Genomic DNA, 26,325 nt, shown 5'->3' on the forward strand with positions numbered 1-26,325 from the left:
ATTTACCGTAATTAAAATGTCTAAATATTTTATCAAAATACTCTATTGGCCCAATGAATTTTCTTAGGTAAACTGAATTAGCGCTATGAATATTTCTTGTCCTCTCGAACACACTTAAGACACTTGTAAACTTCGAAAGGAACTCAAAAGTTCATTGATTCAATCATCATACCCAATCAGTGAGGACATGGAGAGAAATGGAGAGGGGGCACCGGGAGCGTCATCGTCATCGTCGTCTTCTCAGATCACCAGACCTAGAAGAAGTGTGGACCCTTTGCTTGTGACTTGCAGGTTTTTCAGTGTTATAACAGCTCTCACTGCTATTCTCTGTATAGTTTCCAATGTTATCTCTGCAATTCGGTCCTTTAAGAACCAATCCGATGTACTCACACCGTTTCCGTTGCTTCTTCCTTATTGTAATCTTTGAAATCGATTGCGGTTCTCATGCGGTTATCTAACTTTTTGGCAGATATTCGATGGTATATTTCGGTGTTATGCAGTTGTGATCACATTCTTCGTGGTTCTTGCTGAGACGGAATGGGAATTTATTTTCAAGAACTGGAAGGTTTTTTTGCGTTTGAACCCTAAATCTTCAATTGTCTTGATATACGATTACTCGAAATATCTCCTAATAAATCGATGGTTGGAGCTAAGAATTGAATTATGCTTTAATTTAATAGAAACGGTTAAGAACTAAAACTCTCTCTTGATAATTTTTTTCTTTGCCCACTTGAAAATTTGTTTCATTCTATCAAATCATTAAACGCTAGGGATGTAAGGATACTATGACCTCCACATTAAAACTGAAAAGCAAAGTAATTATCCAAAATGAAGGGATATATGGTTTCTTTGAACTTTGCTAGCCTTTAATTGATAGGAGTGAAGTTTGAAATCTACCCCGTCCGTCCATACAGTTCTCTTGCTCCGTGTCAAAATGGTGTTTGTTTGCTGCTAGGGCAGTATTTAAATGTGTTCTTTAGTTTTTACTATTCTGGTGGTCCATTTAGAGTCATACAAATAATATTCTTAGACCTTTTGTATTGAAGATAGGGGAAACTTATGATGCCCATTTACATTTTACATCCGTTGTTCTGCATTCATTTATTGCTATCAACACAAAATACGCATGTCCTTTTTACACACAAATTTATCCTAAAGGTGCCTGGGCCCTGTGCAGTCATTGTTCAGGTCAGTTTGCTGCAGAAACTACATGTCGGTTTCCATATATTGGAAGTTGATGGTATTTGGGTGTATGCTTGTCCCGACCAACCAATGTAATAAGCATTACTTATTGGCATAGAAATTCTTATTGAAGGATCTATTAAGTGGTATTATATATTTGTTCGTAGCAGTTTATTCCCTGCCTAAATTTTCTTGGATGTCACTCAAACTGCAATCTACCATAGAGAACTATAGTTCACTATATTCTTTGAAGCTCAAAGATGCATATGATGTATAATTCCTTCTATGAATTGCAGGTATTAGAATATTGGGCTGGCCGGGGCATGCTGCAAATCTTGTACGGTTTTATTTTTATTAGCGTTTGCAACTTCTTATTATTTTCCTGACTTGTTCCTACGCTCTATTTTGTTGCTGAATTGTTGGTTTTCAGAAGCTATAATTAAAATACACTCTCACACATGCAACATGATATGCTGATTAGATGCCTTTTTGTTAGTTCAGTGGACCGGTGACCTTTCCTGAGGATGTTAGGCTGAGACTTGTTTAAATTTTACTCCCAACCGGAGATTTTTTCATGCTATAGAGTTATGTACTTACCATGATTATAAATATCAAAAGTCCTCACATTGATCAATTAGATGCCGTATGAGATCTACTAAATGCATGGATTTCTCGTATCAGGGATATTTAGTTAATAAGTTGCAATTGTTTTTGTATAGTGTTGCAGTCATGACAAGAGCTTTCCCGGTGTATTCTGTAGAGCAGAGAGAGCTTATTCTTCTTCAAGATGCTGCAAGTTATCTTCTCCTTGCCTGTGGTGCAGTCTATGTTGTATCGGTGAGCCTCGTGAACAACACCTTGTTCCCTAATTTAATCCTGGAGCTCAGGAGAGAGTTTATATTTTTCTGCTCTTTGCTTGCTGTGTGATGTGTGTTGTTTTGGTAGCTCCAAAGGAACAACAATAATGTTACTGCTTAAATGGAGATTTACATATTTTTCTTTCCTCCTCCATAGTTGTATATTTTTTCTGGTTCAGCTAAAAGCAAGGGAACACAACTTTTACACTCATGTTTCTCTTAGTATCAATCAAACAGTCGTATGACCTGTTCATGCACTCGCCCGCTAGCAAGTTAGCCAAGTCAAAATCTCATAGCCAGTGGTGCAGATTAGTCTTTCACGAATAACATTGTTAATAAATAATACTTGGTTCTAAATCAAGAAACAGAGTGTGCTATATGCAACAAAGTAAAAAAGAAATCAGACATCCATGATACTTTCTGTAATGGTACCTCTCTTCATCCTTAGTATGTCTTTGACTGCACCGAATTTTACTTTCAGTATATCTTAGACTAATTATGGGAGGTGCAAGTTGATTCAGAACCTTCTGTGAGCTGTGCTATCAAACAACAGCTGAACTATCATCCCTGTGTAATTATACATTCCGTGTATAAAATATGTGATTACATGCTTGTTTGCATGCATGCTTAACACTAAATGGGATAATTGGTTCTGTTTTTCCTACGAATTTCAAGGGGATACTGTGCATTGGGTTTCTCAAACGAGCTCGTGAAAAGAAAGAAACTGCAAAGGACAAGGTGGTCAAAGATCTTCAGGTAAGTTCTCTTTATCAGATAGTTCCATAACTCATTGGCGAGTATGGATGGATACTAACGTTGTCTTGTTGCCATTTATAAATGAAAAACATTAAAAGCGTATATGTGCCATATATTGTTTTGGGATTATTTCAACCTTTTTCCGCCGATAAGCCATTACTACTCCAATTTGAGTCTTGAGTATTTTGGGAACTGAAGTTGGTTATGTTTAAACACACCTAGTATGATTAACCGTGGAATCTACTTCTGTCTGGTTTATGACATCAGTCCCTCTGTAATTACAGGGATTTAATTTACTTAGAAACTGAACTTCAACTCAAGCAAGGCTTCATTTCGTGACAATTTTGTTTTCACAATTTTTTTTCAAAAAAATTAAGCCTGTATATATTAACTTAATTTACTTGGAAACTGAACTTCAACTCAAACAAGGCCTCATTTGGTGACAATTTTGTTTCCACATTTCTTTTTCAAAAAAATTAAACCTCTATATGTTAATTTGAAATCTTAACCAGTAAATTTTTTAGGACAATTTTGTTTTCACAATTTTTTTTTCAAAAAAATTAAGCCTGTATATATTAACTTAATTTACTTGGAAACTGAACTTCAACTCAAACAAGGCCTCGTTTGGTGACAATTTTGTTTTCACATTTCTTTTTCAAAAAAATTAAGCCTCTATATGTTAATTTGAAATCTTAACCAGTAAATTTTTTAGGACTACTTTTTTAAACTTTTGGCTTTGATTGTAAAAATGAATAATGTTATTTTTTTAAAACATAAAAAAAAACACATTGTTACAAAAGTATGATTGTCTTATTAGTCATAGGGCTCCACTCCTCTGTTCGGTTTACATGAATCAATAATTTTTACTTTATTATTTAAACATTTGTTCACATAATTTGACCTCGAGGAAGCCATGAATTTGTTGCAGGAGTTGGAGAGACAAAAGCAAGAACTTGAACAGTTGCTCATTTCAGAAACTGTTTGAAACAATTTAAAAACGTCCCTATGCACAAGAATTTTATTGCTCCTGATTCTCACTTCGCTGCTGGGATTGTATGAGCATTTGTGCTGCTTTGTTTTTTTACTCTACTGTAATTGTCCCCTTGCTAAAGTGAGTTTGACTCAATGGTATTGATATGATCTTTATCACTTGAGGTTTGTATCACAGTTATTGTACTAAAAATCCATAATTGTCCCTCTACTCATGTAAATTATGTCTAACTTAATAATTTGTCCCTGCAGTAATTATGTAAATCCGTTATGATTGTATTAGACAATTTGTCTCACTGTGTTAACAAAAGAAATTGTTCATTGAGACAAAGAATTGGTTCTTTGCTCTCTTGATTGATGCTCTGCAAACATCAACGATCAAACGATGCTAACTTACAGGACTACAACCTTGCTATCTCTTGATGAACGGTCTCAATCACGGCAGGATCACATCTCATATAAATATTTATGAATGTGCTTCATGTACTAGTAAATTAAAGCTGGAAACTACCTAACCATGCCCCAAGAAACAAGTGATTTTTTGTTACAGGAAAACAGAAAGGTGCTTCGTATGCTAAAGTGAATTTAACTCCACGATAATTGACCTAATATTTCTTTTTCTAGAAGTTAAAATCGCTCCTGTTGTATTGTCAAAGATGCTTCCTATCCAATTAACACTATGGCTATACTTTATTGAATAACAATTGCATATGAATATTTATAAGAAGATAAAGCTTCACACATCAAAAGTTAAAATTTAAAGTATGAATATCAAAAGCTTCATTAATAACATATCATACTCAATTATATATCATACACAATTAAATGTCTGCTTTGTTTTGTTGAATCAATCAAAACCTAACCTTAGGTCGAATGGACACCTATTTTTAGTACAACCATTACAAGACAAAGATCAAACCTTCAATCTTTAGAGAGAAAGATTATGTTAATTATCGTTGGTTATTCTCTTTTTGTACTAAGTCAAGAGGAGAACATGTCTATCATCAATCTCCAATCCCTAAAAGAGAAGCTGATGGACTTATATAAATGTAAAATAGTAAAGTGGGGAGTTTATTAATTCCATCCATATAATTTTTCAAGGATAAAAAGAGAAAACTAAATTAACTCCCTTTTCAAAGTTCTATATTTATACTCTTACTCAATTGATATGCAAAAAGAGTAAATATTTATATATAGTATCTAACACTTCTTTTTTGGTATTGAAAACACGTATCAGATTACGTGATGATTAAATGAATTGGGCAATATGGTAAGGATACGCATGCCTTTTTGACATCCTTTAATTTCACTATGTAAATAGGATTGTGCTTTGGCAGTCCATGTGATTAGTAAAGCTTCCATTAGAGAAGGGCTGTGTTTTGCATTGCCATTTTGCTGCAAAGAACTAACTGCACGCATAACTTGGTGCCTTCAAAGACTGCATATATAGGGTCAAGCATTATATTAATTCTCACATTTTTGTAACCAAATATATCATAGTAAACGATCCTTTTCTAACTCTTTGAAAGTTTAAATGAGTATAGTTTTCTATATATACACACACTTGAAATTTAGTAATAGTTCACATTGTTTAGATATATATTTACTTTTGAAAGTTGTTTATCAACCTTCTAGAACAATAATTATATTGAACTATTAAATAGTTACTTCTCAAATGAATATAATCACCCTACAATCTTAACAAAGGATTAGGTAACAACTCTTATAACATATGCAAAACCATAGCAAAAAGTTTCTAAAAGGACTAGGGGTATAAAAACATCTCAATTAGGTTGACACATCCCATATTAAAAGTATAATGTTTAATTCACCATTTTAATGAGTTTGTGTAACATTTGATTGGTTTGTGGGTCCAAATTTTGGGAACTTTATGACGTGAGTTTTTAAGCTTATAGTTCATTAAGGTTAATCTTGTAATACAAAAGGGTAGGGTTCCATATAAGCATAATTTCACATTGCGTTAGTAAGAGTAATAAACTCCTATATAATCTCAAATAAACTAAACAACCATATAGGTCCTAACATTTTAACCCAAGTCAAATTTTAATTCAGGAGCCAAACATCCATTAAATGTTTGACAGAGCAGAAATGGTACCATTGAACCCAATCTTAGAGTCTAGTTAGAAAGAACTTTTTATATATGTAATCTCTTCTTAATTAACTTGTAGGGGACATCTGGTCCACCGCCTACATAACTCAGCATTAAAGAACTCAACTTTCAACACTATTCACTGTTCAGGTTTGCATATTTATCTAAGTACTCTTTCTCTCTTTAATGTTTCGTAGATTCATACTAAACTACTCTTCATCTCAAACACAAATCTTTTAAAAATATTCATAAGCAAGAGAGATTAGGGGCACACCGAAGATATCTTAACTGGATTAACATCTCTTTGGCACTTTCATCATGCCCAAATCAAAATAAATACAAAGACAAGCTAGAGGAAAGATTGAAAGCGAAAGTTTGCTCCTTTGAAGAATACTTTCTAACTAGTTTGACCACCTTGAGACATCTCAACTAGGTTGACACTCGAAATAGAGTACTCCAACATATGAACGGAAGATTTTAAAACTAAACTCAGTGATCTACCCAATTTCTTAAATATTCCCTTTTAATTTTCTGAAAGCCATTGCAAACAGATCTAATGTTGCTCTTGGGATAGAAAGACATCCCTAAGAAGGAAAAAATAAATAAAAGGAAGGTCGTCTTTTTAAGCAACAAAAAAGTTGAATGAATCACAAATTGCAATTAATATCAATCCACAACTAACTAAATTCAAAAAACTAAATAATGAACAAGGATTTGCATCAAATTCATACTAAACATATCAAATACATTTTCATTATCTTAGCAGTTTCTATGCATTTTTTAAGTTTGCTGGAAGGTCCTTAGGGTTATAGTGTATATGTAAGAAAAGTACTGACCCCAATTTAAGAGAAACGTCATCATAATCTTGAGAATTAGGGTTTTGTGAGGAGCTGCTGTTGCTGGTGTTTGACTTCGACTTTGACCCCACAGAATTTCCACCAATAACAACGACTGCTTCTTCTTCTTCTTGCTCATCTCTATCAACCAAGGTTTCCATCTGCCATCACATCACAAGAAACACCAAACAGGCTAATTTTGTATTTTTAACTTTCATTTTCACTTACAAAGAGAATTAGTGTTATTAGCTAATTGAGATAAAAGCTCTCACTAATTTATTTCTCAGTCTCTGATTCTCTTTCATTAGCAAAGTTTCCTGCAATAATATAATATGAAATGACCATTTAGACAAAGGATATCTGATACATACCTATAACTTCTCAAAGAAAGAATAATTTCATGAAGATTTTCTTAATTAAGAGGATTCATTTGAAAGGTATAATACCAATTTCCTACTTAAAAGTAAATTATCGCCCTAATTATTTGATTTAAACAAATGTTTTTTTTAGCAGTTCTTTAATGAAAAATTTCAAAATTTTAATTTTAGCCCAATTCCAAAAAATAAATTTATAAAAACTTCAGTCCGATATCCTAGTTGAGATGACCCAACCAACTGATCCCACAGAACCTATACTTTGTTAAAAGAAAGAAGGAAAAAAATAGACAGCAATTGAATAACCATTTGGTTTTGAAAAGTATACTTATTTTCTCAATTTTTGAATCATTTTTGCTCTAAGTAAACAATTCAATTCTTAGCCAAATTCTAAACGTAAAAGTAAATTTTTTTTTATTCTTTGTTTGATAATAATCTCATTGTTTTTTGTTTTAAAAAATATCTCTTCCACATTTAAATCTCTTTGTATCTATCCAGTCACAATTTGAAAACTAAAGAAAAAAATAGTTTTTAAAAACTTGTTTTTCTTTTAAATTTGGTTAAGAACGCAGTTCTTCTAGCTATAAAATTGACCTATAAACAACGATAAGAAAATGAAAAGAGATAAGCTGAAATTAAAAAAAAAAAAAAAACAGAAAAATGAATCGATTACTGAAATGGCCTTAATTTATTTGAGTTTTCAAAACATGATTTAGGTTTTGAAAACATTTCTAAAATTAAAATAAGAAAATAAAGAAATCAACAAGTGCGAGTAGTGTTGAAAAACAAAAATCACATAGTTATCAAACGGTTGTTTTTTTTTCTTCCTAATTTTAGTTTAAAAATTAGTTAAAACAGTAGATAATAAACAAAGAAACCCTATTAATTTTAAAAAAAAAAAACCCAAAATGGGACACAAAATTGATCACAATCGAGAATAATACTTCAGAACGACACACTAGAAACCTAAAATAATTTGTCAAAGAATTTAAGAATTTTAAAGAGAATATGCAGAAATTAATTAAAAAGTGCTTTATAACCTTCTCCTTTACGGTACCAATTTCTTTAAGAAACTTTTCATCCTGCAAGAAAAACTCACAAAATCTCCAAATTAGGACATTTCAAGAGAAGACAGTAATTTGATAATCATAAGCTTAATGAAAAATGACAATTAAAGTGCCAAAATAATTTGTATGCACAAACCTTGGTCTCTATTACACGATTCAAACCATTCTCAAGCAATTTCTCCAACTGCTTTAATTCTTCTATTCCAAGTTCTTGAAGCTCCTCTCCCTTCATATGCCTTGTTCATAGTTTAGCACAAATTATTTTTTTTTCTCTCTATGCATGATCTACAAATTTATTTTCAAAGGTACAGACAACTGTTGGATGGAGAGTCAAATCTTTAGAGTATCAGATATAAGTTGGTTATTTTGACTATCTTTGAATTAAGCTCACTTTTAACAATTTTCAAAGCTTTGGGTCGGACAAATAAAGTATAAAAGATATTTGGGTGTATCCCAAACAACACTCATATTTGTGCATCCCTTCACATAACAAAATATTAAAATATTCTAAGAAAAGGAGAAGCAAAATTTGTACAATAGGAATATCCACTATTCTTTACAAAAATGGAGAAAAAACATCCCAAAACTTATGTTAATTGCATTCGGAGAATAGTCGAAAAACCAACGAAAGAAAACTTTAAAAGTTAAAAGGTCCCCTTTAGTAATAATTTGATTTTTTGTTGTTGACTTTTACTTTTTGAAAAATAAGCTTATTTTATTTCAATTTTCTACCACGATTTTCATTTTTGTTGAGTTATTAGCCAAATATTGAAAAAAAAAAATTAGAAGTACTTATTTTTTTTCTTAAGTTTTAAAAACTTAAAAAAAAGTTGATAACAACTTAAAATTTAAAAGTATAGATGATTGTTTATAGACCTAAACAATTTTCAAAAACTAAAAATAATTACAAGAGTCTAACCAACTAAGTTTCACTATTTTATAAGCATATATTGTTGAGTAAAAACATCTATTACTTAATTTGATCATCATTTTAACTATAGAATATAATACGAACTAAAATTAACTAACAAAGAAATATCAATCAAACCCACAAACATAGGTATATATAAACCATTTCTGAAAAATACCTAGAGTGTGATGCTTTACAAAATTGGTAAAAGAAAAATGATTGAATAAATCCACACACACACATATAGAATGTTGCTGGCCTATATTTTTGTATATGAAGTTAGATGTTTATAATGTTCAGTAATTTTACCTAAGTTCTTTGGTCTTGGCTGCAAATTCCTCAGTCAATTTAGCATGGGCACTCTTTTCCAACTGAGAAATAAACCCTAAAATAGATTACACAAAGCAACAAGTGTGTCTAAGATGTGTATCTAGAATATATCTCAACTGGTTAAGAAATATTTTATTCACTTGAAAAGGTTGAATCTTTGAATTCTATTACCATATGTAATTGGACTCCTAAAAAAAGTGTTGTCTGCTCACACAACAAGGAGATTGGCCATAGAGAAAAGATTGATGTTTGGTATGTTCCGTATTAAAACTAGATTGCATATGTGTCTTTCTTTAGTAATTTTTTTTTTTTTTAGAAATTTGAACTCCTAATATTTGAATGTCATGCTATTACGTTCGCACAACGTTGCACTTGTGTGCTTGATGCTATTTGTTAAGAAAAAGGGTGCTTTGTTAGGGGATGTTAAAAGAAGTATCTTGCATACGATGACGTATTATCATAGAAATGTCGAAGAAATATTAATATTCTTGAAGGCAGAAATTGCAATTTAAAAGAAAAGAAGGAAAAAGGGAAAAAAAAATCAGGATACATAGTTACTACAACTTTGAGAAATTAAAATAGAACATCTTTTCAAACATTAAGAAAATCTACACTACTTATAATAAGAGAAAATCTTTAGAGAGGAAATAAACTAAAACTTCTACCCTTACATTGTAATTCCATAGAAGAAAAGAAAAATTCTTATTACTAAGCATACAATCAGATCACATATGTGTTAACACATACTTTAGGAAGGTCAATGGAGCTATAAACTCATTTTAGTGAGAAATATATGACTAATAATATAATGAATAAATGGATTTCACCTGAGATGGAGGCAATTGGCTAATGTTATTCAGCTCTGGTAGCATATTATGTCTTCTTAGTAAATCCAGCATACTTCATGCAAATAAAAAGAAGTATATAACTTTAATTATGCCACTTAAATAAATCAAATAATTGAGAGTTAACCTCTCTCATTTGTGAATAATTCACACTATATATTCTCATATTCTTTCATTTTCTTTTTCGATAAAACCATGCTTTACTCGAATGATTAAAGAGTCAAGTACCCATTTTCAAAAGAAAGTAACAAATATCGTAGTACTTTTTGATATTTTTGTATTTTGTTTAACCTCATTATATTATAATTAGTTCAAATACATATATAAAAGACAAAAGTAAATAACTAAAACCAAATAGATATAAAACGAGATCTAAACTTTCGTGACTCTCACAATTATTTTAAACTCAACAATATAAAAATATACAACAATTTTGTATCAAAACCCAATAGATTTAAATCTTTCCCCTATAATTTACTTTTTCTTTCATTATAAGGCCATCCCCTATGGCCTATTATACAGTATTCGAGAAGTCTAGTAAACTTGTAGGCTTGTTCCGTATGTTCAAGGAAGATTATTAATGTCATTAGACAACAAGTTACACTACAAGAGGGGATTATTTATTATTTTTTTTTTTAGATTTAAATGTTCAAAATCCGACAAGGCATTGGGAAAAAACTCTAAAAATAGCATATTGTTGCAAAGTCTGTTGACCGTACAATCTATTGGGGTCTGTGTGATTGTGTTATATAATATAATGTTAGAGAATGGTAGATATAATATACATAGGTAATCGTCAAAAATGGTAAATTTGACAAAATATTTACAAAATATAATTAAAATTCAGATAACATTGATAAATGCGGATATACTTCTATCTATCATATTGATAGACAATAATAGAAGTCTATCAGTTAATAAAATTCAAAATTTTCCTGTATGTTATATATATTTTAGTTTATTCTACTATATTAAAAATGTTTTATATATATATATATTTTCAAAATAAAAAATGTAACCAAGAACCACTGCAAATGTGTTTTCTACTTGTAAGAAGGGAAATTCTTAACACAAATAAACTCTAAATTTGGTTAAATCATACACAATATTCTTGAATTTTTGGTAACTTTAATTTCCACTTTGAAAAGATTCATTTGCTTGTTTTGGTAATTTAATTATGTTTTTTTTTAAGTAAGAAAGTGACCGTTGATGGGTAAATTTTGATCATTTAAACAATTTTAACTATATCTTTTTAAAGAATAAAATTAGTAAGAAGAACAACAATATCTTTAACATAGTTGTAAATAATATTATGTGTCTTTCTAAACTTTATGATTTCAAAGTGAGCTTTGAAAAAGTCCAGAGACATATTATGTTCATATTTCCATAAATATGTATGGTTGTATAATTTTTTTTAGAAATATTCGAACATTTTTTTATTTTTTATCTTTGACATGGAAACTATACACATTTACAAAATTCAAGTACAGACAACACCATATAATTATAGGAAAAGAAAATCAAACATTATTCAGAGAGAGATTCTTGTAATAAGTTGCAACAATTTCGATATTTTATGAATAATAAGATATTAATGTTGCAATTATAATAATGTCATAATAGGTTTTTTTAAAAATAATATTCAAAACATAAGATTTCGTAGTCAATAAAACTCTCATAACATAAGTGAACGATAATATCATAATAGGTCAACATGTTATACCAAAGAACAATTTAGAATTTCAAAATAACAAAATTTTTCTCATTTAAATTACATTAAGAAAACAGTAACAAATAAACAGAAGACAAAAAAATTCAGAGTCGCAGTGAGAAAATAAGATTTTTAGAACATAAAGAAATGGAGTGTGAGATTGGAAATTGCTCATGAATTTTCCTTTTTTTTCTCAATAAATTCACTACATAAAAATTACATATTTAACAACTACAGGTAGAAAGTAAAATATATACACACACACAAAAGCATAAATTCCTCATGGGACTCTTGAAGAATACAAAAATTTAAACTAAAAACCTCCAGAAAAGAAATCTTTATATGCAACTTCCTATATATATGTGTATATATATTGCACCATATTTAGTAATCTACAAAACTCCAATCTTTATATAAAATTCCGTATTCTTCTAATTCATTCATACTATTCCTTTTTTTTTCTCTCCTAAATCTTAGCACCGGCAGTACTTCACTCGAGAGAAAAAAAACCCAAATATATATATTAATAAAGATTTTAAAAAGAAAAAAGAAATTACCTTGAGCTAGAATAATCAAAAAGCTTTCCAGAAGCAGAAAAAACAATGAGAGCAATATCAGCATCACAGAGAGTTGCAAGTTCATGAGCTTTTTTGAATAGCCCTCTTCTCCTCTTTGAAAATGTCACTTGTCTTGCTGCTATGTTGTCTATTTTCTTTATCTCTATTTTTTGTCTTGTCATTTTCCCCCTTTTTTCTCTTCCTTCCCTAAATTAAAATATATATATATATATAATCAATCTTTTAATTTACAAAATGAGCCGCCCCCCCCCCCCCCCCCCCCCATAAATCACCAAAATAAACTCAACCCAGATCCAAACCTCCTTTAAATTTCATGAGAAAATAAAAGTTACAACTTTATTATTAACATATAATTAAGTGCGTGTTTGTGTTATTTTCGATCTACGTAAAGGGAAACTTGAAACAAAACCCTAACTATAAGAACAAAGATCAAATTAAAAATAAAAACTTGAGAAAGAGAGAGAGAAGAATTAACTACAGTGACGAAGAGTAAAATCAAACAAAAAATAGAGTTAGAGAGAAGAAGGAGAAAAAAAAAAGCCTTAATTTTTCTTACAAATTACCTCGTGTATTTCTATGTTGTTGTTCTTCTCTTCTGGGGTTTTTTTTTGGCTGTAAAAATTTTGAAACAAAAAAAAAAAGAAAAAAAAAAAGAAAAAGAAAAAGGTATTGGAATTTATGAAACTAAATTTAGGAGCTGCAATGGATTTTTAGAGAGAGAAAGAAAAAGAGAAGAAAAGGTTTTTCCTTTTCTGGATAAAGGAAATGGAATGGAATTGGTTTTAAGGGAAATTTGTGTAATGGGTGTATGTACCTAAATGAGGCAAAAAAAGAATCTAACGTTAAAACTAATGGATTATATTATTTATACATACAAGGGGGTTTTCTTTTTCTTTTTCAAATAGCAACCTCACCCATTTGATAGTTCTTTTTATTAAAAAATATTAAAGTATGAAGTTTTATTTTTATATTATTTGTTGGTACAATTAAGGGTAAGGCATAGTGACAGACTTATCACTGAACATAATTTATGACAACATTGTACCCTCGTACCCAATCACATCCTTTTTTCACCCCCTTGGAATGAGTGCTTTCCTTTCTTGCCCCCCTTACCGATTACTATTACTATTCTTATTTTAATCTTCAAGTTCTTTTTTCTTTTATTTTTTTTTCTATGTGCGTTGTTTTTTTAAATAGTTAGAATTGTGAAGTTAAATCAAAATAGATAAAGCTTTTCTTTCAATCTAAGAGTAGTTAATTTAAAATAAAGTTTTATACTAAATTTGTATGGAACAAAAGAGAGCAATTCACATAGGAGATCGATTTTTGTCTCATGCACTTACCTCAATGGGTATTCTCATCTTTATTACTTTTTGAGGGAGCGTTATGTTTGTTAATTACCATACCAAAACTTCAAATTTGATTAACAAAAAATAAATTTTTTAGACCCTAATTATCTCTATTGGTATTCTTTATTCCTTTCTTCAAATGCGACATGAAGGATTTGACATTTTCCAAACAAAGTTTTAATTATCTCTATTGGAATTTTTGACAAAATTTGTGGTCTTGAGCTTTTATACCCGAGTTTAATCACTTTTTATTTTTGGTAGGTGTTTCTTCCCTTTTGAATTCTTTTTTTTTTCCCTTACTCATATCATAAGCGTCTTTCTCTTTTTTAGAAGTTTTAAGATGATATCCTTCTTTTGGTCTCTTTTGTTCATTGTGATGAGGGTGTGGTTGTCTTGGTTTGTTGGCTTACGTGAATGTTTTCTTTTTTTTAAAAAAAAAAACTCACTTTAATCCTTCAATAATAAAGATATGAATTTTGGTTAAACGAATTTATTTTATTATTAATAAATTATTTTAGATGGTTAATAGATATTTACGTACACATATAAATAAAAATTACTGAAGCGAAGAAATTATATACGTACCTAAAATTATATTAAAAGAATGTTATTGTACTTTGTGTCAAAATACACCCCTTAACTTTTTAAAGTTTTAAAAACATCTCATGCATGCTTTTATAAAGTATCTTCACTAGTTTTGGATGAAATATTGTTAATAATGTTTAAAACAATATCCATGAATTTCAAAAATAGCTTGTACGTAATTTTTTTTAAATGAACTATTTGTTAGTATATGTAAACAAAAACCGATATTAATACCTTATTGCAAAAATAACTCTAAAAAAATGTGCCTATTGTTGTTAGCATAATAATCAATTTGTAATTTGAAATATTCTTGAAGTTGAAAAGAAAAAATTGTATTAATTCTTATTTGTTTTTTTCACTGGGATACTCTAATTTTTCCCTTATTGTTTTCAATTTTTTAGAAAAATTTGCTTAGCAAACAGATAAAAAAGTTAAATTGAAAATAGAATAAATAGTCAAATAAAAACAATTGTATTTGGATATTGACATTCATCCACTAACTTACAACCTTGCTAAAAATTTTAAGTCCTAAAATTTATTGGTCCTTTGATTATTCTCTTTCTTCTTGTTATTCTTATATATCTTAATAGAAATAGCAAATAGGCATATTTATTTATTCTAGATAAACAAATCTCAAACACTAGATAAAAGGGGATTAAGAGGGTAATGAAGGAAACAAGGATGGAAAAAAGAGAAAAACCTAAGGATATTAACTATTTTTGTTTATACGCTAACCGTAAAGGTATATTTAAACTCTTTTAATTTAAAGTAATTTTAACATGAAATAGTAACAAGTTTAACTAAATTAGCGATAAGGATACTTTTAGATATTTGAAAGTTTTTAAAAGTATATTTATAACTAAGTAATTTTGATATGAAATATGAAGTATATATAGATATTTCATATAATTTATGAGGAAAAGGAGGAAAAAAAAAAAAGAAGAAGAAGAAGAAGAAGAAGAATCCAAGAACAGTCTACTATGTTCACCTTGAAATTTTCTCATCAATCACTTTCATAGGTAGAACTAACGTGTCATAAAAGAGTATTAAATAATTGAAAAGACACGTTTTTTTTATTTAATTTGTAAACTTCCTTTTGTTCTCAAAATATAACGAAAGAGGAACAATGCTTTCATTTCATACTTAGAAATTCTAAAAGAAAACATGTTTTAAACCATTTTGGTGTTTTTCCTCCTCTACTTCGCTTCAAGTCTTCAACTATACTTTTGCCACATATAGCTATTTTTCGCACAGTGTTCGTCTATCTATTTCACTTTTGAGATTCTCATCCTAAGCATGATTGAACTTTAACATACTAGAAAATTTTCAAAAAAGAAAAAAAAAAAAAGAAAAGAAAAGAAAAATATCAATTTACATCCTAAAGTATAAACGGTAAATTAGATACTAAAATATTAATTATTTCAATTTGAACCTTAAACTTTAGAAGTTATATAAACCTCGAACTTTAGAAGTTGTATTAATTTTTTTATAATAATAATTATAATTTTTTAATTTATAATCAATTTAAACCTAGATACACGACGGTTTAAATTGATACAATTATGTAAGTTTAATGTTTAAATTATTACATGGATAGGAGTTTAGGGTCTAAATTGATACAACTATTAGTTTGAGGTTGTATTAATTGAAATCCTCAAAATTTAAATTGATATAATTGTTAATTCATCTTGAAATATGAAAATAAACGAATCCATATATTTGGTGCAAGAGAAAACCTTGGCTTTTCATTAGATATTTGATATTGTTAAAATCCTCAAGTATTTAAAGAAAAACAAAGATTGAAAAACTCTTAAACTATAATCACACACGTTATAATTTCTTATGCAAAAGACAAGTTCTAGAAACAAATACTGGACGAAAAAATACATAAATCAACAGATGTTGATATCAAATACAAAGTAAGTTACATTGTTTGTATCAAATATCAATGTCTAGCTATTAGTATCCATATAAATGGTAGTATATAAATGTTGATATACAATGATAGATGTCTATCGTCGCCTATTATTTATAGATTATAAAATTTTGTTATTATTTATATTTATTTTCCATGCTTAAAATAATTTCCCATAAATATAATAACCAATTATTTACATATTATTTTTTATTATTTATGTTATACTTGTAACTTCTTTTCTACTTACGTTTTTAATATTTGACATAAACTTAGACATAAACTAAGGTACCGTTTGAAACTACACTTGTAAAGCTATTTAGATACTTATAAAAATAAAAACAAAAACAGACTTTTTCTTAAGAGAAAATTTGTTCATGGAGTTTGTTTTTAGTATAATTTAAAAGTTTAAATTATAGAAATTATTGTAAATAACAAGACTGTTAAAAATATTTATAAAATATAGTAAAGTTTCATATCTTGTCAACGATAGATACTAATATATATCGATAGGTTTCTATTAGTGTTCATCATTATTACTGATAGACATGTCAACAATGTCTATTTGGAAATGTCCATTAAAGCTCTTGGAATGAAATCCCAAATGTGACTGTAAGCACACAATTTTAATGTTAGATTGAAAATTTCCCAAGTATGCCCTTAGGAAAAAAGAGGCTAAAAAAAAAAGTAGGTCATGAAGTTCTATAAAAGTAACCCCTTCATTTCTAAAGTTAAGTTTTGGTATTTTTTTTAACTTAAATTTATAATAAATTTATTCATATACTTCCAAAATTGTAAGGATAAATTTTAGTATATAATAATTTAGTTTTTTGAATTTTAAAAAGCATACTAATTTTTATCCACATGAACTTCAATGATACATTTTGCTTGATATAAACTAATTGTTATAGCATTTAAATTGATAAAAGATCATTAAATTAAGAGATTAAATTATTATACATATTTTAGAATTACATAAGTAAGACGATTATAAGTTAAATTTTAAAGACTAAATTGTTAGTCAGTAAAAGTTTTAATGTTTAAAATGATTTTTATCTATTGATTTTGCCACTTATTCAATATAATCTCATAAATTACCATAAATATTAGTATATAACTTAAAAGTGTAAAATTTGCACTACAAATAATTAATAAGTTGATCCAAAAAAAAAAATTCAACAATTTTCTTGGAAAGATAATATAATACAATTTGAGGTGGGAATTTAATCTACACCCTCTTGTTTTAGGGTATAGGTAGGTGTTAGTTGAGATCATTTGGCTAAGTTCAACATTTTTAACCAATGTATTGTTAGAATTTTTGTTTAGGAGTTGCACAAATTTAGGGTTTAGTTTGAAGTTCAATTTTATGTTTTTTTCCCTTTTTAGCTGAATGGGTTGTCGACTAACAGTAAAAGTGGATCCTTTTTTTTATGTTAATATAATAATTTGGTACTCTCCGTACTTTAATTTATTTGGATCTCTATACTTTTAAAACGATAATTTTTCTATTCACACTTTAAAATTTTAATTTATTTTAGTTCTTATTTTAAAAGTAAAAATTTAATTTTTAATTATGGAATAAAATAAAAGGTAAAGAAACCAAAATGAATGTCAAACTATAAGGACAGAAGAAAAAAAAAATACAGACACCAACCTAAAAATATGAGGAAAAAATAATATTTAAACTTTTATTTCATATTAAAAAATTGATCCACATTGTACAATCATCATGATCAAACTCATTGAATAATCCCCATTACCAAATCCAAATCAAATTGTTATTAAAATTGTCACTCCCCTGTTATTCCAATTTCCAAATTTGTAGTTCTCATTTGTGATTTGTTCTCATAAAGAGGTGAGAACCGAAACAGAATCTGAAACTTCAATTACTGGTTAATAAAAAAGAACACAACCAACTTTGATTATTATCATCGACGGTCAACAAAGCCGAAGAAGAAAAAAGATTCTATTTTTTTTTTAATTTTTTTTGCCCTCTTTCTAATATTCTGAGCTTCGAGTTCTCCGTCTTTCTTGGAGAAGAAACAAATGGTCATTGTTTTGCCAACCAACTCACCCACTTCTTCTAAAGCAGGGATTCCTACTTTATGCGAATGTTCCAGATCCCATCTTCTTCTTTGATTGATTTTACACTCGTTTTCAGGGCTTTGTGAAAAACTCCTTTTTGATTTACAGGTAGATCTCTGCCATGGACATTGCTCTTTCTGGTTCTTCAGTTTCACACTCCCTATTTTCCTCTTCCTCTTCCTCTTCCTCTCACCAGCGCCAGAGGAGCTTCTTCAAGACCTCAGATGTAGTTTCTTTTTGCTTCTTCTTGTTCTTTGAATCTTCCATTCTTGAAATGATGGTTCTTGATTTCTTGGCTTTATTTGTTGCAGATCTTTGAGATTAAGCTGAAAACAAGAAAAATGGAGCATACCCATTTGAAATTGTCCACCACTGTTAAGTGAGTTTGGTTGGTTGGGTTTTGTGCTGATTTCAATTGTAATTGGTTGTCTGATTTGCATTGTTTTTCTTCAATATTTTAGGTCCCTTATGATGACAATTTGGTTTCTAAAGTTGGTGCTTATTTTCTCAAGATCCTTTACAATGCTAACATTAGAATTCAGTGCTGAAATTCCGAAAACAAAAACAAGCTTTATAAAACTACTGTTTTTCTTTTGTTAAAATTTGGCTTGAATTTTGAAAAAGCTATTTAAAAGTAAATAGTAGAACAGAGAAATGTTTAGGCAGAAGTAGTTCTTACGAGCTTAATTTTCAAAAACCAAATACTTATCAAATGGAACTTCAGCTGTTCACCAAAAACCAAAAAGCTTGTGTTAGTTACCAGCGATTGTTTTCTTGCAATAATAGGTGAAATTTACATAAGGAGGAAATTTCGCTTGCATAAAGGATCTAACTTGCTGTTAGAATTTGAGCAATTACCTCTTAAACTATAAAGTTCTTCCAATTAAGTTCCGTATTGTATCCTGTTGGTGGCACGTTTGGAACTGTACAGCGACTTTGACACTTGGAACCAAGGTGCTAGTTAGGCAGTTTATGGGTGAACTATTGAAGGAAATTGAAGTTGTAATGATGAGATAATTCTTTTATTACATGCCATATGCTGTGTTCTATCTATTGTAATGTATTTCTTGATGTTCAGTAAGTAATGGTGGATTTGAAACACATATGAATGCTCAATTAATCATGATTTTCAGTGCACTACAAATTTAAGAACAACATTCATCATAGTTTCAACCCTTCTTATCTTCAAACTTGTTTTTCTTTCATCCTTTTTCTGCTGAGTAATAAATGCCACGGACGTTGGAAAATCTCTTGGCTGTCAGTTTAAACTTTTGAATTTATGTTATTTAGCAGTATTTTTCTCTATCATTAAGCAGGGAACCTTTCGTTGAGAAGAATGAAAGCAGTATTTTTGGTGGTTTGAAAAACTAATTACGTATGGAAAGTGATTGCTATTTTTTCATGAGAGATGGATCTTAATTTCTTTTTTGGACATGTGCAGCTGCTGCTCTGGGCTCACTCAGGAAGTTGAAAATAACAAAGTCAATGTTGTAATAGAAACAGAAAAGAGGCACGACATATTTGAGGAAATCAAACATCGATTTTTGAGCTTTAAAAGGAATACATATATGTAAGCAACGAACTACTCTTCTTTTTGGTGTTACTAAACTTTGAAAGAAAATAATTTTCTTCCATTTGTCAGGAAAAATTTAGAACATTTTCAGCGTCTTTCTGATGCTCAATCTCCAAATGTGAGTATTCGTCTTCCAATTTCAGTGATAATATACATTGACGACTTTTTGAATGATTGCTCTTTGCTCAAAAGATGATTGCGTCAACTGACATTTTGAAGACAGTTTTTGGTGATTTCTTGTGCAGATTCTAGAGTTTGTCCCTCAAACGTTTTGGGTTTCCAACCTGGAGAAGCATTTCTTGTTCGAAATATAGCAAACTTGGTTATACCTTTTGAGGCATGTAGTTTTTAAGTTTGAATTACATCAATTCATATTGTTGTGGCTGTTTATTGGGTAACTCACTTGGAAAGAAACAATGATACTTTATACGACTAAGTTGAGAATGATTTCTTTTTAAAAAATCATTTTTGAAACGAAGAAATCTAAAGAAAATATTGTTATTAACAGATTCGTTTTTTGGATTAGATCACATAAAACCAATATATAGTGGTTATCTAACATCCATAGATTTTAATGTGTTGTTAGCTTATGAGATGAAAGTTTTCATTATGATATCTTGTTTATTTGCTAAAATTTTCACCCATTTGATCTTTTACAGAACGGACCATCAGAAACACAAGCTGCACTGCAGTTTTCTGTTAACACGCTCGAAGTGAGTTGTCTTTAAAAGATATCGAACTAGGTGTTTGTTGATTAACCTTGTGTGTATATAGAGCATTGTTATAGTGCAGGAAACAACAATTCATGTCTTAAAGTTTGAAAATGCTGTTTATCCATTTCAGGTTGAAAACATTTTCGTCATTGGTCATAGCTGTTGTGGAGGCATTCGTGCACTTATGAGCATGCAAGATGAAAAACCGAGGTTTGTTCAAGATAACGTTGATTTTTTCTTTTGAAAATGTTACATGTGATTCTTGATAAGTTAACTTTTTGGAACTGAATGTAGCTGTTTCATCACAAATTGGGTTATTAATGGGAAAAGTGCAAAAATAAGGACAAAGGCTGCTGCTTCCACTCTCAACTTTGATCAGCAATGCAAACGCTGTGAGAAGGTTGTCTTTCTTTTTTCAAAATTCTCCACAACTGTTTGAACTTTTACAAATGGTGAAAGAACGGAGACCCCAAATAATCATGTAAATGTTTTTTGAATTTTTTGTCGATCTTGTCTTGTCAACTCGGGCACGTTCAGCATTCATCCTCTGTTTCTTGCTCATGTTATTGTCAGAAATGGTTGGAACTCAAAATACATTTCGATCACATTACAAATATGGCTGTGAATATGATTCAAATTCTAAGCTTCTTCTTGTTCATCTTTTGGCAGGAATCGCTCAATAATTCATTGCTGAACTTGCTGACATACCCTTGGATTGAAGAAAAGGTGAAGAAAGGTAATCTTTCCATTCACGGTGGTTACTACGACTTTGTCGATTGTACGTTCGAGAAATGGACTCTGGATTACGAAGCAAGCAGCTTTAACGAGGAAACGCGCAGACTGGCTGTAAAAAATCGAGAATTTTGGTCCTAGCTTTTCTTAAAGTATGCTTTCCTCTTCTCTTTATAATGTTCCTTACAATTTGGTTTTCAAGTATGCCTTTGAAGCCTTGTCTAAGCCTTAATGATAGACATGAAAGAATAATTTGCCTATGTGCCAAGATTGAGTTCGGAAAAATGGACTGCTGCTTTTGTGCTTGTATACAACTTCCATTTTGTACTTCATTTTTACTATATGCAGATAATGGACTTCTAGGACTAACGTAACTCATGAGGCAAGTAATTTTAGGCAGAATTAAATAGCGGGCGATGTGCTAGACTTACATAATACTATCTTTATCGCAAACTGAAACTATGAGGATGCTGAAGAACTTTGCATTTCCTTTTGTTTCTTACTTTAATCTTGGGCATATACAAAGCTAGCTAAATCATGGCTTTATGTGTAGTTGTGAAGAATTTGTTCAAGCTTTGCTTTGGCCAAATGTTTAAACAATTGAAATCCTTAAGACTCAAAAAGAGGGAAGGGAACAAAGAGGTCTAGAAACCTTTTGTCCTTTAATAGTTTCAAAGGGCATAACCAATTGTTTGAAGGCATTTACGACAATCAAGGTAGATATGTTGACCCCTCAAACAATAAATTATGGATAAGTTGGGAGGATATCGAAGAAAATCCGTCAAATGAAGATTTTTATCTTAGAAGGGGATTTGAGGTCTATCTAAATAGAAGATCCAGAGAATGGGATCCTTCATTCAGGTCTCTATTCGTGTAGAGTAGACATATGCTCGTGGGTTCTTGGATGTGGAGCAATTATATGAGGGGTCAAAATAATGTGGCTGGTAGATTTATACTATTGAATGCATGGGAGAGAAACTTAAAACTTCATTACGTATATCAAGTTGTTATTAGAAGCAGTCATCTTGAATTTGTGCCAAGTAAAAGCGTTGCTACATTGAATAATTCTTGGTACCCAAACACCGAAAGTGCAAGAAACCGAAAGTGCAAGAAAGACTAAACATAACTATATTGCATCCTCAGTAAAGAATTTATAATATACCATGGTGTTTTGAGATGATACTCTCTCATGAAGTCTCACAATGAGAACTTTCATCAAAATTATACACATCCCTCTAAGGTCCCCAACTCCTCTTATTTAATTATAACCAAGACACTACAAGTAAATTATCTACAACACATAACATGCTACTAATATTACTCACCCTTTAACTAGTGTTCTCACGATATGGTTTTGAAGATGCTCTTTGGGTTGACTAGTCACCCTTTAACTAGTGTTCTCACATTACGGATGCAAATTAGATTCTTATCGAAGGTGCAAAGTTGAAATGAAAGATGATGGTTAGGTGATTTGATCTCACTGTTCAAATATAGTCATATTGTTGAAAGAACAAAACTTGTTAACCGCCTAAGTTTGTTAGTTTGTTTTATTTATTTACTTATTTATTAATTTTATGAAAATCACGAATAAAGAAAGTAAAGAAAAAAAGTGTAAACAATAGAGAAATCAACGTAGAGATATTTACGTGGCTATAACTAACAGTATATTAACTACGCCCATAGGTACGGAAAAATTAGAATTTTATTAGAGTAAATATCATAATGTAGACTTAGAGGCATAAAGTTACAGAATTTAAATAGCATGCTACTCTAAACCTTATAGCTAAAATCATAAATAACGTAGATTCAGCATGTTACATATTACCAATTAGTTTTTTTTCTCTTCATATTTGAGTCCAGAAGCCAAGTAGGACAATAGATATTTGTTTCATATATATATGAAGCAATACAAGACAAACGTAACTGAAACAACAGCTAGCACACTCGAAAAAAGTATCATCGGTGAAATACAGGAAAACAATCAATCGTCACAAAAACAGCTATCCTATACCAAACTCAAGGAGAAGAAGTTGCAGGTGGAGGAGAGAAGAATGGGAGCGACGACGGAAGTGTAGTCGGGATTGATGGGAGGGATGGCAAGTTTGGAAGTGAAGTTGTCGGAAGAGGAGGCAACGCTACTTTGGTTGGGATGTTTATGGGGAGGCTTGGAAGTGGAGGAAGTGTAAGCTTAGGGAGGGAAGGTAGTGGGAAGTTTGGGATGGATGGAATACTCGGACCGGTTGGCACTGGTGGTAGAGGCGGTACTGCAGATGGCTTAGGTAGTGATGGCATTGGTGGCAAATTTGGAATTGTCTGCAGAAGATGTCGAGAAGTTCGAGCAGCATCCACGCTTGAAAATGCCAAAGTAACCATGAAGGCGAGAATGAAGCAGTTGAAAGAAGCCATACGTATGAAGAAAATTATGGAGGTTTGAAGGGTTTAGGGTTTAGGGTTTAGGGTTTAGGGTTTAGGGTTTAGGGTTTAGGGTTTAGGGTTTAGGGTTTAGGGTTTAGGGTTTAGGGTTTAGGGTTTAGGGTTTAGGGTTTAGGGTTTAGGGTTTAGGGTTTAGGGTTTAGGGTTTAGGGTTTAGGGTTTAGGGTTTAGGGTTTAGGGTTTAGGGTTTAGGGTTTAGGGTTTAGGGTTTAGGGTTTAGGGTTTAGGGTTTAGGGTTTAGGGTTTAGGGTTTAGGGTTTAGGGTTTAGGGTTTAGGGTTTAGGGTTTAGGGTTTAGGGTTTAGGGTTTAGGGTTTAGGGTTTAGGGTTTAGGGTTTAGGGTTTAGGGTTTAGGGTTTAGGGTTTAGGGTTTAGGGTTTAGGGTTTAGGGTTTAGGGTTTAGGGTTTAGGGTTTAGGGTTTAGGGTTTAGGGTTTAGGGTTTAGGGTTTAGGGTTTAGGGTTTAGGGTTTAGGGTTTAGGGTTTAGGGTTTAGGGTTTAGGGTTTAGGGTTTAGGGTTTAGGGTTTAGGGTTTAGGGTTTAGGGTTTAGGGTTTAGGGTTTAGGGTTTAGGGTTTAGGGTTTAGGGTTTAGGGTTTAGGGTTTAGGGTTTAGGGTTTAGGGTTTAGGGTTTAGGGTTTAGGGTTTAGGGTTTAGGGTTTAGGGTTTAGGGTTTAGGGTTTAGGGTTTAGGGTTTAGGGTTTAGGGTTTAGGGTTTAGGGTTTAGGGTTTAGGGTTTAGGGTTTAGGGTTTAGGGTTTAGGGTTTAGGGTTTAGGGTTTAGGGTTTAGGGTTTAGGGTTTAGGGTTTAGGGTTTAGGGTTTAGGGTTTAGGGTTTAGGGTTTAGGGTTTAGGGTTTAGGGTTTAGGGTTTAGGGTTTAGGGTTTAGGGTTTAGGGTTTAGGGTTTAGGGTTTAGGGTTTAGGGTTTAGGGTTTAGGGTTTAGGGTTTAGGGTTTAGGGTTTAGGGTTTAGGGTTTAGGGTTTAGGGTTTAGGGTTTAGGGTTTAGGGTTTAGGGTTTAGGGTTTAGGGTTTAGGGTTTAGGGTTTAGGGTTTAGGGTTTAGGGTTTAGGGTTTAGGGTTTAGGGTTTAGGGTTTAGGGTTTAGGGTTTAGGGTTTAGGGTTTAGGGTTTAGGGTTTAGGGTTTAGGGTTTAGGGTTTAGGGTTTAGGGTTTAGGGTTTAGGGTTTAGGGTTTAGGGTTTAGGGTTTAGGGTTTAGGGTTTAGGGTTTAGGGTTTAGGGTTTAGGGTTTAGGGTTTAGGGTTTAGGGTTTAGGGTTTAGGGTTTAGGGTTTAGGGTTTAGGGTTTAGGGTTTAGGGTTTAGGGTTTAGGGTTTAGGGTTTAGGGTTTAGGGTTTAGGGTTTAGGGTTTAGGGTTTAGGGTTTAGGGTTTAGGGTTTAGGGTTTAGGGTTTAGGGTTTAGGGTTTAGGGTTTAGGGTTTAGGGTTTAGGGTTTAGGGTTTAGGGTTTAGGGTTTAGGGTTTAGGGTTTAGGGTTTAGGGTTTAGGGTTTAGGGTTTAGGGTTTAGGGTTTAGGGTTTAGGGTTTAGGGTTTAGGGTTTAGGGTTTAGGGTTTAGGGTTTAGGGTTTAGGGTTTAGGGTTTAGGGTTTAGGGTTTAGGGTTTAGGGTTTAGGGTTTAGGGTTTAGGGTTTAGGGTTTAGGGTTTAGGGTTTAGGGTTTAGGGTTTAGGGTTTAGGGTTTAGGGTTTAGGGTTTAGGGTTTAGGGTTTAGGGTTTAGGGTTTAGGGTTTAGGGTTTAGGGTTTAGGGTTTAGGGTTTAGGGTTTAGGGTTTAGGGTTTAGGGTTTAGGGTTTAGGGTTTAGGGTTTAGGGTTTAGGGTTTAGGGTTTAGGGTTTAGGGTTTAGGGTTTAGGGTTTAGGGTTTAGGGTTTAGGGTTTAGGGTTTAGGGTTTAGGGTTTAGGGTTTAGGGTTTAGGGTTTAGGGTTTAGGGTTTAGGGTTTAGGGTTTAGGGTTTAGGGTTTAGGGTTTAGGGTTTAGGGTTTAGGGTTTAGGGTTTAGGGTTTAGGGTTTAGGGTTTAGGGTTTAGGGTTTAGGGTTTAGGGTTTAGGGTTTAGGGTTTAGGGTTTAGGGTTTAGGGTTTAGGGTTTAGGGTTTAGGGTTTAGGGTTTAGGGTTTAGGGTTTAGGGTTTAGGGTTTAGGGTTTAGGGTTTAGGGTTTAGGGTTTAGGGTTTAGGGTTTAGGGTTTAGGGTTTAGGGTTTAGGGTTTAGGGTTTAGGGTTTAGGGTTTAGGGTTTAGGGTTTAGGGTTTAGGGTTTAGGGTTTAGGGTTTAGGGTTTAGGGTTTAGGGTTTAGGGTTTAGGGTTTAGGGTTTAGGGTTTAGGGTTTAGGGTTTAGGGTTTAGGGTTTAGGGTTTAGGGTTTAGGGTTTAGGGTTTAGGGTT

At 31.4% G+C, this 26,325-nt stretch overlaps 4 protein-coding genes across 7 annotated transcripts; 3 read left to right on the forward strand and 1 right to left on the reverse strand.

The window, feature by feature from the left end:
- The first annotated feature begins 60 nt into the window (after window positions 1–60).
- LOC103494861 (uncharacterized) lies at window positions 61–4,072 on the forward strand. Its single transcript, XM_008456240.3, has 6 exons — window positions 61–382; window positions 470–565; window positions 1,479–1,519; window positions 1,902–2,019; window positions 2,715–2,795; window positions 3,724–4,072. Exons 1-6 carry the CDS (start codon window positions 188–190, stop codon window positions 3,778–3,780), a joined length of 588 nt encoding a protein of 195 aa, XP_008454462.2. The 5' UTR covers window positions 61–187; the 3' UTR covers window positions 3,781–4,072.
- A 761-nt stretch (window positions 4,073–4,833) lies between these two features.
- Window positions 4,834–13,426, reverse strand: LOC103494862 (MADS-box protein JOINTLESS-like). Its single transcript, XM_008456241.3, has 9 exons — window positions 13,110–13,426; window positions 12,526–12,732; window positions 10,240–10,312; window positions 9,392–9,453; window positions 8,309–8,408; window positions 8,146–8,187; window positions 7,004–7,048; window positions 6,732–6,892; window positions 4,834–5,223 (listed from the first exon to the last, which is right to left on the reverse strand). The coding sequence occupies exons 2-9, from the start codon at window positions 12,705–12,707 to the stop codon at window positions 5,217–5,219; spliced, it is 672 nt and encodes a 223-aa protein (XP_008454463.2). The 5' UTR covers window positions 12,708–12,732; window positions 13,110–13,426; the 3' UTR covers window positions 4,834–5,216.
- Window positions 13,427–18,122: 4,696 nt separating this feature from the next.
- LOC103494863 (beta carbonic anhydrase 5, chloroplastic) lies at window positions 18,123–21,867 on the forward strand. Of its 4 annotated transcripts, none has more exons than XM_008456244.2 (10): window positions 18,123–18,250; window positions 18,589–18,706; window positions 18,792–18,859; window positions 19,922–20,050; window positions 20,123–20,171; window positions 20,277–20,390; window positions 20,713–20,766; window positions 20,897–20,976; window positions 21,061–21,166; window positions 21,436–21,867. In XM_008456244.2, exons 2-10 carry the CDS (start codon window positions 18,602–18,604, stop codon window positions 21,637–21,639), a joined length of 909 nt encoding a protein of 302 aa, XP_008454466.2. In that variant the 5' UTR covers window positions 18,123–18,250; window positions 18,589–18,601; the 3' UTR covers window positions 21,640–21,867. The 4 variants fall into 4 exon arrangements, with proteins under 4 accessions (XP_008454466.2, XP_016901467.2, XP_050943452.1 ...); XM_017045978.2 differs by lacking the exon at window positions 18,123–18,250 and adding an exon at window positions 18,340–18,483; XM_051087495.1 differs by lacking the exon at window positions 18,123–18,250 and adding an exon at window positions 18,359–18,508.
- Window positions 21,868–22,946: 1,079 nt separating this feature from the next.
- On the forward strand, window positions 22,947–23,946 carry LOC107991270 (uncharacterized). The gene is made up of 2 exons (XM_017045997.2): window positions 22,947–22,959; window positions 23,472–23,946. The coding sequence occupies exons 1-2, from the start codon at window positions 22,947–22,949 to the stop codon at window positions 23,930–23,932; spliced, it is 474 nt and encodes a 157-aa protein (XP_016901486.2). The 3' UTR covers window positions 23,933–23,946.
- Window positions 23,947–26,325: the final 2,379 nt, after the last annotated feature.

The sequence above is a fragment of the Cucumis melo genome, chromosome 7, assembly GCF_025177605.1.
Source record: "Cucumis melo cultivar AY chromosome 7, USDA_Cmelo_AY_1.0, whole genome shotgun sequence".
In the NCBI taxonomy this organism is placed as follows: domain Eukaryota; kingdom Viridiplantae; phylum Streptophyta; class Magnoliopsida; order Cucurbitales; family Cucurbitaceae; genus Cucumis; species Cucumis melo.